The sequence below is a fragment of the Cetorhinus maximus genome, chromosome 12 (genome assembly GCF_964194155.1).
Source record: "Cetorhinus maximus chromosome 12, sCetMax3.hap1.1, whole genome shotgun sequence".
Taxonomy (NCBI): domain Eukaryota; kingdom Metazoa; phylum Chordata; class Chondrichthyes; order Lamniformes; family Cetorhinidae; genus Cetorhinus; species Cetorhinus maximus.
The window spans coordinates 42,754,351-42,771,997 of NC_135890.1; the positions used below are offsets into that span (position 1 = coordinate 42,754,351).

The 17,647-nt window shown below is 45.2% G+C and overlaps 1 protein-coding gene and 1 long non-coding RNA gene across 2 annotated transcripts in view; both read right to left on the reverse strand.

The window, feature by feature from the left end:
• Positions 1 to 10: 10 nt before the first annotated feature.
• On the reverse strand, positions 11 to 10,224 carry LOC144687404 (uncharacterized). The gene is made up of 3 exons (XR_013578134.1): positions 10,055 to 10,224; positions 9,670 to 9,889; positions 11 to 88 (listed from the first exon to the last, which is right to left on the reverse strand). It is a non-coding gene; the product is annotated as an uncharacterized LOC144687404 (long non-coding RNA).
• Positions 10,225 to 11,169: 945 nt separating this feature from the next.
• The window catches only part of LOC144687970 (mucin-2-like), a 47,458-nt gene continuing 40,980 nt past the window's right edge, over positions 11,170 to 17,647 (reverse strand). The window contains exons 16-17 of the mRNA XM_078554630.1: positions 11,549 to 13,540; positions 11,170 to 11,450 (exon numbers count right to left, since the gene is read on the reverse strand). Coding sequence (XP_078410756.1) covers positions 11,170 to 11,450; positions 11,549 to 13,540 — 2,273 coding nt within the window. The remainder of the gene's footprint in view (positions 11,451 to 11,548; positions 13,541 to 17,647) is intronic.

Below are 17,647 nucleotides of genomic sequence, written 5' to 3' on the forward strand. Positions count from 1 at the left end.
CGAGTTTGTATGGCAGTGGTCAAAGAGGCAAGAGTTGTAATAGTGATAAAAGTCTTCTTCATTTTGCTTCCTGCAATCTTCAAATTCTCTACATGGTGGAAAATAAATAAAATATTAAGTTGCAATTAAAGTACAAGGACATTTATTCTGTTAAAGCGCTAATAAACTCTAAACTATATAACATTGCATGTTAAATGTTGCCTTTGGTCATTGGCAAATATGCCTACGAATTGTCAGGTGCATTTCATATGGTTGCAGGTAACCTCCCCAGCTTAAAATAATCAAAGGCTAGTGTTCCAGTAACCTCTAGGTCACACAATATGTCATCTGCTAGTAATAAGGAAAGGTGTGATTTAAAAACCTAAGAATGTTGTTCATGGCTGTCGTCTTGGTTCTCTGTGTGAAGTACTATTTAAATATATATCTGGAAGCTTACAGGTCAGAACAAGATTCCAGTCATGTTTCTGCTTTAGCAATTTTTTCCCCTCCGCTGTGGGCGTTGATGATGGCTAAAGGTATGGTTTATCAGGTGCCAATCATGTAGCAACACCACATTCAAATGGGAAATCTCTGACATGAATCTAGCTAGAGAGAGAGATTTTATCTTGGAGGCATCACAACCAAATGCAGTTCTCTCATCGTGTGATGTTCACATGCGCACTAACTTGTAGGAGTCGACCTGATGTGAATGGAAGCAAGAGCCTTAGTTGGACTTTTCCTCTCTAGTCTAGGGAATCTGAGGCCAAATACAGGACCCCTCCTAGCAGTTCAACTGAGGTCAACTCCCTTAGCATAGATGGTAAATTGAAGCTAAGACTTTCTGATTTATATGGCTCAGTAAAATGCTATCTTTACCAGTTGATGTCTTAGGGGAGCCAAGTGTATGTTTGAATGGAGGTGTATCTTTTTCTAATCACTGCTAACATTAAAAAAAAGGATAATTTGACTATTAACTGTGTTCTGTCCCTTCAGCAGAAATATAATAACATTACAATAATGTTATCAGCTGCCAAATATTTTTACCCACTGGTCATTATCACCACCTGATGAAAAGAGGATCAAGAAATTGGGCATCATAGTGACGACCAAATGGGTTATCTTACATTTATGAAAATTATGGCATGGTAAGAAGTGAAAAGATCTAATGTCTATATTTTATCTGACTCAAATTCTATCCAAATAATAATTTGTGTCTATAATAGTCAAATGTTATTTCGCATCTTAAACTCTTCATTAATCCTGACCCTGACAATGAACAGGAAATTTAAATTAAGGAACCTATGCGAACAAAATGATGAAGCTTAACATGATCTAGAATTCAGATATATTAAAGATCAGGAATCTGAGATGTTCCTTAAAAGAGGGTAAATTTCTACTTTTGCTTCTGCTTTAGTTGTTCAGCATCACAGACTAATATCCATATACCGCCAACATTTAGATAAAAGCAAAAAATTCGGATGCTGGAAATCCAAAACAAAAATAAAAATACCTGGAAAAACTCAGCAGGTCTGACAGCATCTGCGGAGAGGAACACAATTAACGTTTCGAGTCTGTTGAAGAGTCATACGGACTCGAAACGTTAATTGTGTTCCTCTCCGCAGATGCTGTTAGACCTGCTGAGTTTTTCCAGGTATTTTTATTTTTGTACCGCCAGCGTTTACAAGAGTAGTGCTAGCTAAACCGGGCATGAGCTGCTGAGATGGTAGTCTGATAATGAAAACTTTTTTAAGTTGAAATAATCTAAAGATGAGTCTTGAAAATTTCAAGTGATGGGGCTGTTATTATTTCCTTTGGCAGCTTTTTCCATATTGGGATTGACCTTGGGAACAAAGATTGTTGGTACATTGTCTTGGGAACAAATAGTCTTTATTGTTTGTGTGGATGGCTACCTTGTGTTTTGTCATGGCCAGAGGGCACCAGGTACTTGTTTCTGTCAATTCCTACCCAGTCCATTCCATATGTAGAATGTGGTTGGTTTTTCTCCCTCCTTTGCTTTGGTGATTCCCATTCCAAATCTTTGCTCAAGGATGGGATACTGGTGTATTTCCCATACTGACTGATGCAGAATCGTGCAGCACATCTTTGGATTACTTCAATCTTATCTCTCATCATATAAGGATCACACATACAACTTGTATACTCCAGGATTGGACGAATAAATGTTTGGTAAGCTGTACCTCTGATATTTTTGTTGCAATACCAATAAATTCCACCTCAGAAATCCAAAAACCCTGTTTGCTTTGCATGTTATCTGCTGAATGTGGATTGAAACAAAAAACTACTGCGGTTGCTGGAAATCCAAAACAAAAACAGAATTACCTGGAAAAACTCAGCAGGTCTGGCAGCGTCGGTGGAGAAGAAAAGAGTCGACGTTTCGAGTCCACATGACCCTTCAACAGAACTGAGTATAGTTCGGAGAGGGGTGAAATATAAGCTGGTTTAAGGTGGGGGGCGGGGGGAGAGAAGTTGAGGGTGGGGTGGTTGTAGGGACAAGCAAGCAGTGATAGGAGCAGATAATCAAAAGATGTCACAGACAAAAGGATCAAAGAGGTGTTGAAGGTGGTGATATTATCTAAGAAAAGTGCTAATTAAGAATGGATGACAGGACACTCAAGGTACAGCTCTAGTGGGGGTGGGGTGGAAAGACTGACAAGGTATTAGTTGTAGATTTAAAAATAATGGAAATAGATGGGAAAAGAAAAATCTATATAAATTATTGAAAAAAACAAAAGGGAGGGGGAAGAAATGGGGTGGGGATGGGGGGAGGGAGTTTAAGATCTAAAGTTGTTGAATTCAATATTCAGCCCGGAAGGCTGTAAAGTGCCTAGTCGGAAGATGAGGTGTTGTTCCTCTAGTTTGCGTTGGGCTTCACTGGAACAATGCAGCAAGCCAAGGACAGACATGTGGGCAAGAGAGCAGGGTGGAGTGTTAAAATGGCAAGGATGCTTAAGAATACTTCAACAGAAACCCTAATGCAAAAGTACTAGCATCAGCCAGGAGAAACTTATTAGCTGATCTCTTCTGGTGTAATACAGGTTGTCCTGTTGATGCAGTCAGCTCAGTTCCCTCACAGTAACTGGAAGCACCAAAAGAGATTTTAACATAAAACTCCAACTTGAGCACCAGGATCAGCTGAAATATGGTTAAATTTGGAGCAATGAGTGCTCTTGTTAATACTCCAACTCATCAAGTATATGAATTTGACACTTCATCAATTGTGTGTGTCATGAAAATTTAGGACAAATTTGCACTAAGTGCGGTAGCGGGCGGGCAAAATGGCATTCCACCTGCCGTTGGCGATGGTGGGTTTTCACGCTGTATTGCCCCAAGCCTGCCAAGTTACTAATGCATTCTGGGGAAACATGCCATTTCCATGGCGGGTGGGCTCTTGTTCGCCCTCTAGCCATCACCCTGCCGTTGCATCACGCCAGCCGCAATGTTTAAAAGGCAGCCGCCAGCACACTGCTCATCGCCACCAGCTCACCACCGCTACCTGGGAGACATGGCCAGCAAAGGAGAAAAGACCACAACCCCCCGCTTCAATGACGGGCCCCTCGAGCGACTGCTGGATGCTGTGGAGGCCCGCTAGGATGTCCTGTATCCCTGCTTTGGCCACAGGATAGGCAGCAATACGACCAATCCAGCTTGGGAGCGGTGGCAGTGGTGGTCAGCGCCAATGCCCTTCAGAAAAGGACAGCCAACCAATGCAATAACAGAATGAATGATCTCCTCTATTCCACCAGGGTAAGTCACTCTTCTCATCAGTCTCAACTCACACTTTCACAAACCCATCACACACGCACAGGGCCCTCACTCACTGCTGGTTCAAGGGACATCACCATTCACTCCCTTATATTCACTGTCATTGTCCTCATCCTGCCCATGGGACCACTCACTACCCATTCAGGCCAGGCAGGCATCCTGCTTATACTTTCTCTATCTCTGTCCATGCAGAACAAGCTGGCACACAAGAGAGGGAGGCCACAGACTGGTGGTAGAATGCCCAAAATCAAGGTCCACATGAACTTTGAAAACTGAGCCATTCAGCTGGCCGGCGAGGATCTGGTCCTGTGCTGACGGTGAGGTTGGCGCTGCTCTACCAAGTGAGAATCCAGCAGTGCAACATCCATCAGACAACCATGCCGTGAGTGATGGTGTCCTCTTTCACGGGCCCCTGCCATGCACTAATCATCTCTCTTTGCTTTTGCAGGCACATCTGCTAAACAGCCGACAGAGCCCATGACCCAGGGCCTCCAATCAAGCCCCAAAGAAACCTCTGAAGGGGAATCTGGAGTCCCCCACCCTGAAGTCCCGTCACAGTGCTCATCCACACCCTCCACCAGCATAGAACCACACACTTCGGTGGGACCTATCTTTAGAGTAGCCCCGGATCACAATCCGGTGAGCGCATTGCACTGTCTGATCCACAGCAGGTGGCGGCAGGGGCTTCCCAGGTGTGCGGCACTCGCAGGACTGCTGGAGGCCAGAACGTTGCTGAGTCCGAGTCAGGTGACGAGCCTCTGGACTTGGTCATGTCACAGTTGCTGGAACTGCAAAGGCAAGCTTGAGAACATCAGGAAGGGATTTCCGCTGCAATTCTTAGACTGCAAAGCACAATGGAGGAGTCTGTCTGCGTTCAGGCTGAGGTGATAGTGCCGGCATTCCAACACACTGTGGTCAACACTGGTAGGGTGCCAGCCGCCATCCTTAGTCCAGGATTGCCTCCTGCACTGCTGCGCAGGCTCAAATCCATCGCTGACGCCATTGTTGGCTTCCAACAGTGTGTATGCGAGAGGGGTGCTGGGCAGCTCGATCTCACTCCAGCAATCCCTGCTCCTCAAGGAGTCAGCCTGGGACCCCTGGGCACCCATAGGGCAAAGGATCAGCACGTGCACACTCCGGGCCCATCCATTCAGGTGACTCCAAGAGTGTCTGGCCCATTCGACTCCTAACTTCCTTTGACCTCAGCAGCTCCAGCTCCACATGCCGAGGAGGGTACCACTGCCACACAGCAGGACCCCGACGCAGGTTGCAGCCCTCCAGAGGATGCCCACCAAAGTCAACTCAGGACAGGGCGTCGCAGTCAGCCTCTGCTATGGATGTCCGGGGAGCACCAGACTTAGTGGCAGGGTTAGGAAAGTTAAGAAGAATTAGTTGCACGGCCTGGGCACAGGTGTTAATCACTTGTAAATACTGTTCACTATTGTCAATAAACTCCCAAGAATGTCTCCCTGCCTATGGCTCCTTGTTCTGATGAGCAGTGTTTCTTGTCATTCAGATGTGAAACCTTTCTGTACAACATAAAGGCAGGTGTCTCAGTCCAGATTTCTTCCCTGTGCTCTGTGCAGCCTTCAGACCAAAGTGGTGGTCCGGCCTCACACTCCCTGGAGACATTACTGATGCTTGCACCTCGGTGGTGCTGGTCATTGCTGCCAGAATGTAGAGGGCAGGTGCCACAGAGTTCGCTCATTCTCTCTGTGTGCTCTCAGCACCTTTATGGCGGGGCTGGCCCCAATGTCTTCAGCATCTGTGACCACCGATGCTCTGCTCCAGCTCCTGAAGGAGTCAGGTGCTGAAGGTAGACAAAGCATCAGATGCTTCTAAAGTTCATTGACTGCATCTCTATGATATGACCCTGATCATAGAGCGCAAGTGAGCTGCCTTCGGCCAGACAGGAGTCAAACATTCTCAGAGGCTAGGTGAAGATCTATGGAGTATCCTCACTGCATGTTGTCATTATCCTCCTGCAATCGAGCGACTATTAAGGCCCTCACTGCATCTCCACTACAGGAGCATTCTCACCGAGGGTATTGGCGCTGCCATAACCCAGACTGGAGTCAAACATTCATAAATGCGATATGAGGATCTATGGGGACACTTTACTGCATGTTGTCATCATCCTCCACAAATCTAGCAGCTATGAGGGCCTCCCGAGTGTGCCCCTGCCTCATCTAGCTAGTGCGAGGGCCTCATCCCAGTCATTGCCGCCTTTGAGGACCTCCTTACTCTCATCCCCATTGGCATCCTCCTCATTGGAGGAGACATGCACCTCCTCCATCTCCTCAGCCAGCTCGTCTCCCTCTTGCAGTGCCAGGTTGTCAAGGGCACAGCAGACAGCGACGACGCATGACACCCTCTGTGGACTGTATTGCAGGCTCCACCAGACCGGTCCAAGCACCGGAACCTCATCTTCAGCATCCCGATGGCCTGCTTGGCCAAGTTGCGAGTTGCTGCATGAGCCTCATTATGCAGTTGCTCTGTTGCAGTCTGAGGCCGCTGCACGGGTCTCATCAGCCACGGCCTCTGTGGGTAGCCCTTGTCCCCAAGGAGCCAACCCTACAGCTTCTGTGGACAATGGAAGACTCCAGGGATCTGTGACCGACTGAAGATGTAGGCATCGTGCAACTCCCTGGAAACTGTGCACACACATGCAGGATGCATTTCTGGTCGTCGCATACCAGCTGCATATTCAGTGAGTGGAATCCCTTGCGGCTGATGTAGTCCACCGTGTGTAGTGACAGAGACCTGAGCGCTACATGGGTGCAGTCAGTCACACCTTGCACCTGTGGGAATCCTGAGATCAGGGTGAATCCAGTGGCTCTTGCATCCTGGCTGTCCCAGTTCTGGGCGAAATGCACAAAGTTGTGTGTCCTCGAGAGGATGGCATCTGTGACTTCATGGATGCATTTGTGGGTGGAGGCTTGTGATATCCCACAGAGGTCACCTGTGGAGCCCTGAAAGGAGCCACTGGCATAGAAATTGAGCCGCAATCACTTTCACAGCCACTGGCAGTAGATGCCCTACATGACCCCTTGGCGCCAAGTCCTGTAGTAACTGGTAGATGTGAGCAAGCAAATCCCTAGGCATGCGCAGTCATTGGCGACACTGGTTCTCGGTCATCTGTAGGAATGACAGGCGACGACTATAGACCCTGGGTGTCGCTAGGCGCCGACCGGCCAGGGCTCGCTGTCACTCCTGGGCAGCATGTGTGGGAGCCCCAGCGGCCACTTCTCCCCGAGGGTGCTGCTCCTGCCTTTGCGTGGCCAGGAGCCTCAGTCGCTCTTTCCTCTGACTGTCCCACCCTCTGTAGGCCATCAGGCATACAGCTAGGTCACCAGGCTCCATGCACCTCATGTGGTTCTCCTGTGGCATGAAAGACAGAGAGATGTGGTTAGCATGGGTGTACTTAGCACCTTTCCTGGCCCTGTGTGATGGCCCCATAACGCTTCCTGGAGAGTGCTGGCCACCCCTTGGATGGCCAGAGATGAGTGCGCTGCATGGCTGCCCTGTCAGCCTGTGACATGGGGGAGACTGCTCCTAATCGGGATGCTGAGATTGCAAAGGGCTGTGAGTGCCTCCAGCAGTGACTGCTACATGGTCAGCGTTGACGAGGAGATTGTACATCATGTGCAGTCCAACTGCTCCGCGGCCCAGTAAAGTGGTCGTGGACTCACAGTCTGTGCCGGGCATGGGGGAATGTGGCAGGGGGCATGGGGGGTAAGGTCTTGAGCACTTGGCGGCACTTTGGTGCCTCCGTGTTGCTTGTGCGGGTGGGCAGTCTAGGAGCCCGACTCCAATCATATCACTGCGGCAGCACGTGAATTGTCTCAGTTGCAGATGAATGGTCAGTTTATGCAGGTGTCCCTACATTGTGGCCACTTCACTCGCCTACCCTGCCCCCCCACCTCGATTTCTTGTGCGCGGGATCTAGCACCAGGGCAGCAGCTGCCCTCCCCTCCCAACAACAGTTGCCCACGGACACCCCCCAACAACAGTCGCCCCGAGGCTGGGCAACAGTTGGCCCCGGACACCCCGCTGATAACAGTCGCCTCTGAGGCTGGGCAGCTGTTGCCCCTGGACACCCCCCACAGCGAGCTCTGCAGAACGCTGCTGCTCACTCACCTCCAGTTCCCCAAAAGTGAAGGCCGCCAAGCGCAGGTCGCCTGCGTGCTGTTATGAAACACATCGACATGATTTCCCCCCGACGTGGGCATATGATCTGGCGAGGGTCCAGAGCCTGGCAGGATGTCCTTTTAATGATATGCTGATGTATTACAATGAGCTCCCCGATGACCCTTGGCGGGCTGGGCGGATTATCACGACCTTTGGATTTTTGAGGAAACCTCACACAAGGGCAGGATGAGGTTTCTGATATTAATTAAAAATAAATAGTGTCTGGGCAGAATTTTTATTATCTTTATGTTTAGGTGAGCGAGTGCGATGTGTGGACATTTTTTCTGCATTTTTACATCCTTGTTTCTTGGTTTTAAATTCTTCAGCTCCCTGAGGCAGCTGTCTGCCTTCAGGGAGCTTTCATTGCATGCTCTCCTGTGCCCACGCTGATGTCAGTGCTTGTCCTCCTCCTGCCCCCATCCCGGCAGCGCTGAGTCTTTCAGCGTGCCTTTCACGCTGGCTTGCTGTTAATTGGCCAGCCACTGTGAAATCGCGGTCAGGGGTCAATCACTGGCGGAGGGCCATTTCCCAGCCGCTTGTGGGCCCACCCACCAGGCCTGCCTGCCTGCCCAACGACCCGAAAATCCTGACCTGTGTCTATGTGTTTGTGTGTGTGTGTGTGTGTGTGTGTGTGTGTGGGATTTAATTGAAATGGAGACAGTTGGTCTGGATGTTTTAAGTCATCAAAAAGAAGCTAGGTTTGAAATGCTAAATACGTAAACATGGCTGAAGTTTTAGAGTGTGAGGTGTAAGGAAAATTAGCACTTTTAGATAAACCGGAGTAGTTTGAATTTCAAAGAGATGGTAAGAAGTTACACCTAGCCAGAAGTTAAGCCAAAACAGTGTGTTTATTTTTCCCAAAGGTTATTGATAATATAAGCACTATGAAAAGATTTATATTATGAGAAAGGTAAAGTTCCAAAGACGTAACAGAACAGTGGAATTTACATTAAAAAGGGAAAATGTGTATAAAGGAGGAGAGGGCATTCTAAGATCTAACACAAGTGTGAAAAGCCTCCAGCCTCTGTGCATCAAGTTGCTGTCTACAGGAACCAAAGCTGAGAAAACTCACTTTGAATTCTCCTATCAGGGTATTGTGTTGCTTTGCCTGGATCTGTTTAAATCTATTTGTTTTTTACTGTTGCTTTAATGGAGGTGTAACTGAGAGGAGATTAATTAAGGGTTTTAGGCATTATTATAGTAGTAATTTGTAGACCTATGATATGCTTGAAATCTTTTCTTTTGTTAATAAATGTTTAATTTCATTTTCTAAAAGCCTCTGAAGTCATGGTAGTCTTATTACTTCTGAATTCAGGGCACGCATCTCAAAATAAAATACAAATTGCAAAACAGTTGTGACCATGTGATCAAGTTTCCCTCGTGGTTTGATCCGCCTGACACACATCATCTGACATGCTATAACACGTGTCTTGAGGTATAAGTGAGACAGCGGCTTATGAAGTATAAAATACCCAAGCACAAACCAGTTTGTCTTATATATACATTCATGGTTCCATTTTGAATTTGGATACATTTCTTTGCTGAAATGCAGTGATTTATCCATCCGTGTATATTTAGGCTTCTGATTGTTGCTATAACTGCATTAACAGGAGTTTATCTATAAATTGCATTTTAATAGTTCGTCTTTAACTTTACAATTTACTTTATCGTGTTTATTTAGATTGACTTAAAATATGAAAGAAGACATTGACATACTTTCCCAAAAGTAGTTTACACAGCATGTGAACAGGTTGACATGGTGGAGCGGAAAGAGGTGGAACCGTAGGGCAAGGCTGGTTTGTAGGAGTTAATTGACATTTTGGCTTAAAAGGGGCTAAAACCTTCCAGTCATTTGCACTGATGTGGCAGCAGTGTGGTGGCATTACTTCTCCATTTCTTTTCATGCAGTCAACAGGACCATTATCCAAACATGAGCCTTTTGAAGAAAAAACATATTCATTTGTCAGTTAGACGCATCTTTGGTACTTCTGAGAGAAATCAATTATCAATATCTTTACTAACACAGTGAATAATGAAACCACAAGATTCTTATTTCATCTTTCATGATATAAGCAGGACCAAAGCTGTAAATTACACATACCACACTGTCCCTGAGTATTGTTCAGAAAGTATTTTTGTGATAATCTAATTCGAAAGTTATCACCAAAAGCGATTATGCTTGCTTGAATGTCAGGAATAGAAATATATATATTCTGATGCATGGAGTGTATGTTAATTCCATTCAAACTGTAAGGTACAGTCACAATATCTCCATCAAAAGTTATCTGTAAAAGTGAACAATATTTTAAAATCCTTAAATAACTATAGTATTTCAGTGTACATTTCATGTAATATATTCTGGTAATTGAAACATGCACTGCTGCAGCAATTCAATATTTACTATGTTCTGCTCATCCATCAGCCCTGTCCTTGCGAGCTTACATTGATAGGCTCATCATCACCCACCACCCCATTCTATCTTTATGTTTCCCAAACCCCGCATTCTCAACACATTCTCAATCTGTCTTACCACCTTCAAACATTTGTGCACATATACACACAGATCACTGTTCCTGCACCCCTTTTATTTCTGTCAATGACCTGAAATGTTAACTCTGTTTCTCTTCACAGATGCTGTCTGACCTGCTGAGTATTTCCAGTATTTTCTAATTTTATTTCAGATTTGCAACATCTGCAGTATTTTGCTTTTGTAGCAAGGTTGAGAAAAGATTTAACATAGGTGATCAAACTGATGAGGGGTCAAGACAGAGTAGATAGGGAGAAACTGTTCCCATTGGTGGAAGGGTTCAGAAAGGGCATCAATTTAAGGTGATTGGCAAAAGAACCAACACAACATGAGGAAAAACTGCTTTACGCATCAATTAATTAGGATCTGGAATGCATTGCCTAAGAGTCTGGCAGAGGCAGGTTCAATGGTGGCTTTCAAGAGGGAATTGGATAATTCCCTGAAGAAAATAATTTGCATGGGGAATGGGCAGGGGAATGGGACTAGCTGTGTTGCCCTTTCAGGGAGCTGGCATGGACATGACAGGCCGAATAGCCTCTTCCTATTCTGCAATCATTCTGTGATTCTTTCTAGGCTTGGTATTATTTCCATATGCCTATTTGTTATATGCCATGACCTATATTTGACACTAAAAGGCCTGATTTTCACCCATTCAAAATCTGTCCACTCACACAGAGTTAAAATCATGTTCAAATAATGTATAAGTGCTGATTGATGTTTAGTAGTGTTGTACTTGCCAGTTGCTGAACCCCAGTTGTAATAGTTACGACACTTTCATTGTAAAGCACGATTATCCCTCTTGCACAAGACATGGGCAGTTCCGAAAAACAATAATAATTGTCTACTAGAACCGAGAAATTGTATCTTGGAACTCGTTCTTCTATAAGCGTGTACGTGCAGTTTTCAAAGAAATCATACTGTGTACCACCGAATGTGAGATAGTGTGGGTCTCCCCATACTTGACATTGGCCTTGAAGAAAATAAAGCTTTGGGTAAACGTAGGCTGGTTAATGATTCAAAAAGAGTTTTAAATAATAATAATCAATTCAAAAGGTAAATGATACTTACAGTAACAATCCCATTTCTCACAACCATTTTCATCGACAACTTTAGAAGGTTTCAGACACGTGGGCTTAGCATCTAGTAAACATGGAGTTGTTCTTTGTGTTGTGGATGTAGATGTTGTCAGCTTTCTGGTACTTTTTGTCAGTGTTGTCTGTTCTGTGGTAACTGTGGTTGTAGGCGTTGTCTGCTTTGTGGTACTTGTTAATGTAGGTGTTGTCTGCTCTGTGGTAACTGTGGTTGTAGATGTTGTTTGCTTTGTTATACTTGTTAATGTAGGTGTTGCCTGCTTTGTGGTAACTGTGGTTGTAGGTGTTGTTTGCTTTGTTGTACTTGTTAATATAGGGGTTGTCTGCTCTGTGGTAACTGTGGTTGTAGGCATTGTCTGCTTTGTGGTACTTGTTAATGTAGGTGTTGTCTGCTCTGTGGTAACTGTGGTTGTAGGCGTTGTCTGCTTTGTGGTACTTGTTAATGTAGGTGTTGTCTGCTCTGTTGTAACTGTGGTTGTAGGCGTTATTTGCTTTGTGGTACTTGTTAATGTAGGTGTTGTCTGCTCTGTGGTAACTGTGGTTGTAGGTGTTGTCTGCTTTGTGGTAACTGTGGTTGTAGGTGTTGTCTGCTTTGTGGTACTTGTTAATGTAGGTGTTGTCTGCTCTGTGGTAACTGTGGTTGTAGGTGTTGTTTGCTTTGTGGTAACTGTGGTTGTAGGCGTTATTTGCTTTGTGGTACTTGTTAATGTAGGTGTTGTCTGCTCTGTGGTAACTGTGGTTGTAGGTGTTGTCTGCTTTGTGGTACTTGTTAACGTAGGTGTTGTCTGCTCTGTGGTAACTGTGGTTGTAGGTGTTGTCTGCTTTGTGGTACTTGTTAATGTAGGTGTTGTCTGCTCTGTGTTAACTGTGGTTGTAGGCGTTGTCTGCTTTGTGGTACTTGTTAATGTAGATGTTGTCTGCTCTGTGGTAACTGTGGTTGTAGGTGTTGTCTGCTTTGTGGTACTTGTTAATGTAGGTGTTGTCTGCTCTGTGTTAACTGTGGTTGTAGGCGTTGTCTGCTTTGTGGTACTTGTTAATGTAGGTGTTGTCTGCTCTGTGGTAACTGTGGTTGTAGGTGTTGTTCGCTTTGTGGTACTTGTTAATGTAGGTGTTGTCTGCTCTGTGTTAACTGTGGTTGTAGGTGTTGTCTGCTTTGTGGTACTTGTTAATGTAGGTGTTGTCTGCTCTGTGGTAATTATGGTTGTAGGTGTTGTTCGCTTTGTGGTACTTGTTAATGTAGGTGTTGTCTGCTCTGTGGTAACTGTGGTTGTAGGTGTTGTCTGCTTTGTGGCACTTGTTAATGTAGGTGTTGTCTGCTCTGTGGTAACTGTGGTTGTAGGTGTTGTCTGCTTTGTGGTACTTGTTAATGTAGGTGTTGTCTGCTTTGTGTTAACTGTGGTTGTAGGTGTTGTCTGCTTTGTGGTACTTGTTAATGTAGATGTTGTCTGCTTTGTGGTACTTGTTAATGTAGGTGTTGTCTGCTCTGTGGTAACTGTGGTTGTCGGTGTTTTTCGCTTTGTGGTACTTGTTAATGGAGGTGTTGTCTGCTCTGTGGTAACTGTGGTTGTAGGTATTGTTTGCGTTGTGGTACTTGTTAATGTAGGTGTTGTCTGCTCTGTTGTAACTGTGCTCATTGCTGTTGTTTGTGGGGTAGGACTTGTGCTTGTGAAGATGGGCTGACAGCAAACTCTTATCCTGTAGTCCAAACACATTAAATCACCTTCGGAAACCTGCTGATTATAAGTACAAACAAGTCCTGTTTCTATATCGCATGTCACGTTATCTTTCATTTCACTTATCGGACGCTGGGGAAATTTGAGAGCCTCACATTGGATGTTTGTAATTTGATAAGAAGAGAAAGGACACAGAGGACTGTGCATTTGGTTTAATAATTCCATGTCTCCTCTGTTTTGAACAGTAGGTGTGTTTTCATTAAACCACAGAGACCAATTACCATCACAATTGCAATCTGTAAGATATGAATGACAAAGTGAAAAAGCATAATCAGAAAATGAACAATGATTGCAGAATGCATTTCTGTCAACTGCGTATGTCAGATAATGTCAATTATTACATATGTCAATTTTAATAATAATGTTTAACCCTAAACCTGATATTTATAATCCAAAATAAATTTGTATTATGAGTGGCTACAGTACAGTATTATACCCACAACTATGCAAGGCTGCACCAACTGAAGGGAATGGGTTTCCTTGCACATAGCCTGCAATACCAATGTCCAAGTAAACCCCACCGGTGGTTCTTGAGGCCTGTATCTCACAAATATGTAGACATCATAATGAGACACCTATTAAACCTTATTATTTTAGGTATGGATCTGCCCATGCTCATAAAGACACTCTAGGGTCTGGATTTTGTTGGGATAATGTTGGTTACAGAACTTGCCTGTTGAAGTCTTCGTAATCTTCTGCATATTAACAGCAAGTCTTTATTAACTACTTGTAACTATATACATATATTGTAAAGGGCACAGGCAAGGAGCTATCTCCATCCTAGGACTTAACACGCCTCTGACCAACACCACACTGACCCTAGGTCTAGGTTATGTGCCTTCTTACATCACCAGGTGGGATTTGACGCACCCGCCCACCGTCGGGATCTTCCAGTCCCGCCGCAAGTCAATGGACTTCTGGCTGGGGTGCCACCTCGCCTGCGGCGGGTCTCGCCCGGGACGGGGCCAGAAAATCCCAGCCATTGTGTGGGAGGTAGTGTAATCAGTCTCACATTAAACCTGTATATGCCAGACCCTTATACTACACCTCCCCCAAGTCTTTATCCCATGAATATGGAGTTACTTTAGTTTACTCCAAGTCTTACATTGTTATAAGTCTTATGCATTTACATTATTGTTACAACCTTAATGCTATTCCAATGTTATTGCTATTACAGTATTAGCATTAACAACATTCTCAGTACCCAACTCCTTTCTTTAAGTCTTTGAAATTAGAGGTTCAAGTGGTCAGGAGGCCTTATAGCCTTCTACATCTTGTTCGCCATTCTGTTGGAGGAGTGGTAGGTTCTGTTGGTTCTGGTTCTTGTTGTTGGTTTGGAGGTTGGACTGGCATTTGGGTATGGTTTTATTCTTTTCTTCCATTCCTTTATGTTGAACTATGCCTGGTCGGTTTGGCTGTTGTGTTGATCCATGGTTGCTGTTTCTCTCGATTGTTTCTTATGAGGTGGATGAAGATGGTATTCTTCACCTTGGCGTTGCTTTTTCTTCTTCTTTTTCCATGTGGGCCACCTGGAAGCCTCTGAGGCTGAGGAAGAGCATTCCTGTGGTGAGAAGGTGGTTGAGTGGTGTGCTCACCTCTGCATTTTGTTGTTGATGGTGATAGACTGCTACCCAGTTGCAGCATCGCATGTGGCTGCGGCATGCTGGCTGGAAGTTGCAGTGTTTGCACAGTGGTTGCTGTGCTGACCAGCTATACCATTGTCGTAGTTGGAGGTAATCTTGTGGGTGGTAGGTTGATCTGACCATTGGAGACTTTCTGGGACCTGGAATGATAGAAGACAAACCTGCTGCACAAAGAGAGAAGAGAGACAGAAGGTGAAATCCAAGTCCGAATGCTCTTTAGTGTGTGAGCACTCAGGAGCGTGCTGTTCTGACTGGCTAACGACAGCGGTAGTCTTGACATCCTCTGTCGTCTGGAGGAGATCCAGGGCTATGCAGGCATCCCTGCTCAGGAGAGGGAGAGGCTGGTTATGGATGACATACATCAGCTCAAAGATTGTTTGCTGCCATACTTCAGTGGTTCCAGGATCATGCCAATGACCGGGAGTCGGACTCCCCGGCTCTGTAAATTGGAGTGTCCTTTGTTTGAAGCCAGAGGCCTTTGAGCCATGGTTCCTTGTCTGACAGGACTGTCAGCTGACACCTGAATCAAATTTAAAATTTGTAAGATGACCATTTACCAGGATGTCAGCATTCTAAAATGAAGAACCACAATCTTTGACCTCATCCAGAAGCATGGCTATGTGTCTTCTGGGTTTTAAGTCTCAGCCTCGTGGATTACCTCTGGGCTATCTGTGCGGTGCTGGGGTTTTGAACTGCACAGTTTACAAAGTGTCCCTGTTGGCTGCAGTGGAAGCATTGAGCTAAACTCGCAGGACACTGACCTCTCCTGTGAGGGTGCTTCACACTGCAGCGCTGGCAAGGTCGCTCTGCTTGGCGATTCAGGAATTGCTGTCCCTGACTTGGATTGTCCCTGCGTCTTTGTGACCTGATAAGCTGGACTGAGGATTGACTTCTGCCCCATGTTGTATCTCCTCAGTTTAGGATTGTCCTCTGTTGTGCACGTGGCTCAGACAATCTAACTAGCTGGATTGCCTTGTCTAGGGTAAGATCATCTTTAGTTTGTAGGAGGTCAGAGAGTGAATCGTCTGCAACATCCACCATGTTTCTGGCTCTTATGAGCTCAGACTTTAAATCTCTGTATTCAAACCCCTCTACCATCCTATAGAGATCATTTAGGAATGAATCAACAGTTCTGCATGCAGTTGGACTCTCTCATTGAATTTAGCTCTTTCCAATATCTTCTTGGATCTCGAGTTGAAATAAATATCGAAAGATTCTAAAACTTCCTCAAATTTGGTGGATGACTCATCAATGTCCTGTTGTGCAATGATGTCATCTTGCAATTGGGCCTGTTGAGTAAAGAAGTGTGTTTACTTGTTCCGCTTTTGATTTTTTATTTAAACCTGAAGTAAAGATGTATCTTAAAAATCTTTTCTTCCAAAGACTCCAATTTTGTGACTGGTCTGGGCCTTGGGTGAGTCCCAGTGGAGTTGGAAGTGTGGAATTGTGATTCATGTCGAAGATTTTAAAAGTGTGGGTACAGCTTTAAGAGCTTACAGGCTTCCAAGAGGAAATTTCCGTTCACTGCAGAATAATGGATTTCCCTGCTTGCCGGTTTTGGCGAGTTTCACAAAATGGCGGCAGCTTGCTTCGGAAAGAAGAATTTTCAACAATGGCTGTATGGGTTGGTGGTCGCTGACTTGATTTAATCAGCGATGTAGCATTGTGAGTAGGACGCAACATTTAAATTAACCGCTTGCTGTTTAAGGATTCGTTTAGTCGCGAGGTTCCTGAGAGTTGAGTAAGAATTATTAATTTGCTTTTTTCTGTTCAACTCGGAGGCCTTGTGTTGAGGCTTGGAGTTGGGGAATTGGGATTAGCGATGGGCTTCGTTCAAACGGCGCTTCTGACTGAATTAGTAAAAGGGGCTTCTCGGGACTGGCTGCAGCCTGGAAGCGAAAAGGATTTAGCTCACCCTTGCAGGCTATGAACTCTGTATGTTGAAGCTGGCCTTCTAAGGGAAATTGTGTAGAGTCTTCTGCTTCGGTAAAACCTCTGCCCTTAGCTTCTTTGCTCTGGAATTTTATTTGGCAAATTTTCTCATAGCTTCAGTTGGGAGCTTCTTTCAGTTCAGAATTTGTTGAAGATGTCCTTTTTCTTAGCCTTTCAGCATTTCTGTGAGGGGGAGGGTTTTTGATTCGGAGCTGCCACTATGTTGGGATGGTGTTGGTTGTAGTTCGTGTCTGTTAAAGAAGTCTTCGTAGACCTCTGTATGTTAACAGCAAGTCTCTATTAACTATTTGTAACTATATGCATATACAGTAAAGGGTACAGTCAAGGAGCTATCTCCATGTCTAGATCCTAACACGCCTCTGGCCAAGGTCTAGGTCATGTGCCTTCTGTACCACTGTATGGGCGGTACTGTACTCAGTCTCACGTTGAAGGTTCCAGATGTGTGCTTCCACATCCTCATCATGTTCTTTCCTGGGCACCTCTCCTGATCCACCATTGGAGTCATCATCTGTGGCCTTTGAAGCTACCTTAAGATCCTCTTCCTCCAGTGGGTCCTCCCTTGCCAGAGCCAGATTGTGGAGAGCGCAGCATGCAACGACCATGCATCTGGCTTGCTCAGCCTGGCTGGCTCCTTCTGCCCAGAAATGAATAAATGTCATGACCCGCCTGACCAGAGCGTCAGTCACCTGTTTAACACAACTGTGGACAGCTGATTGGGACAATCCACAAAGATCCCCCACTGACCCC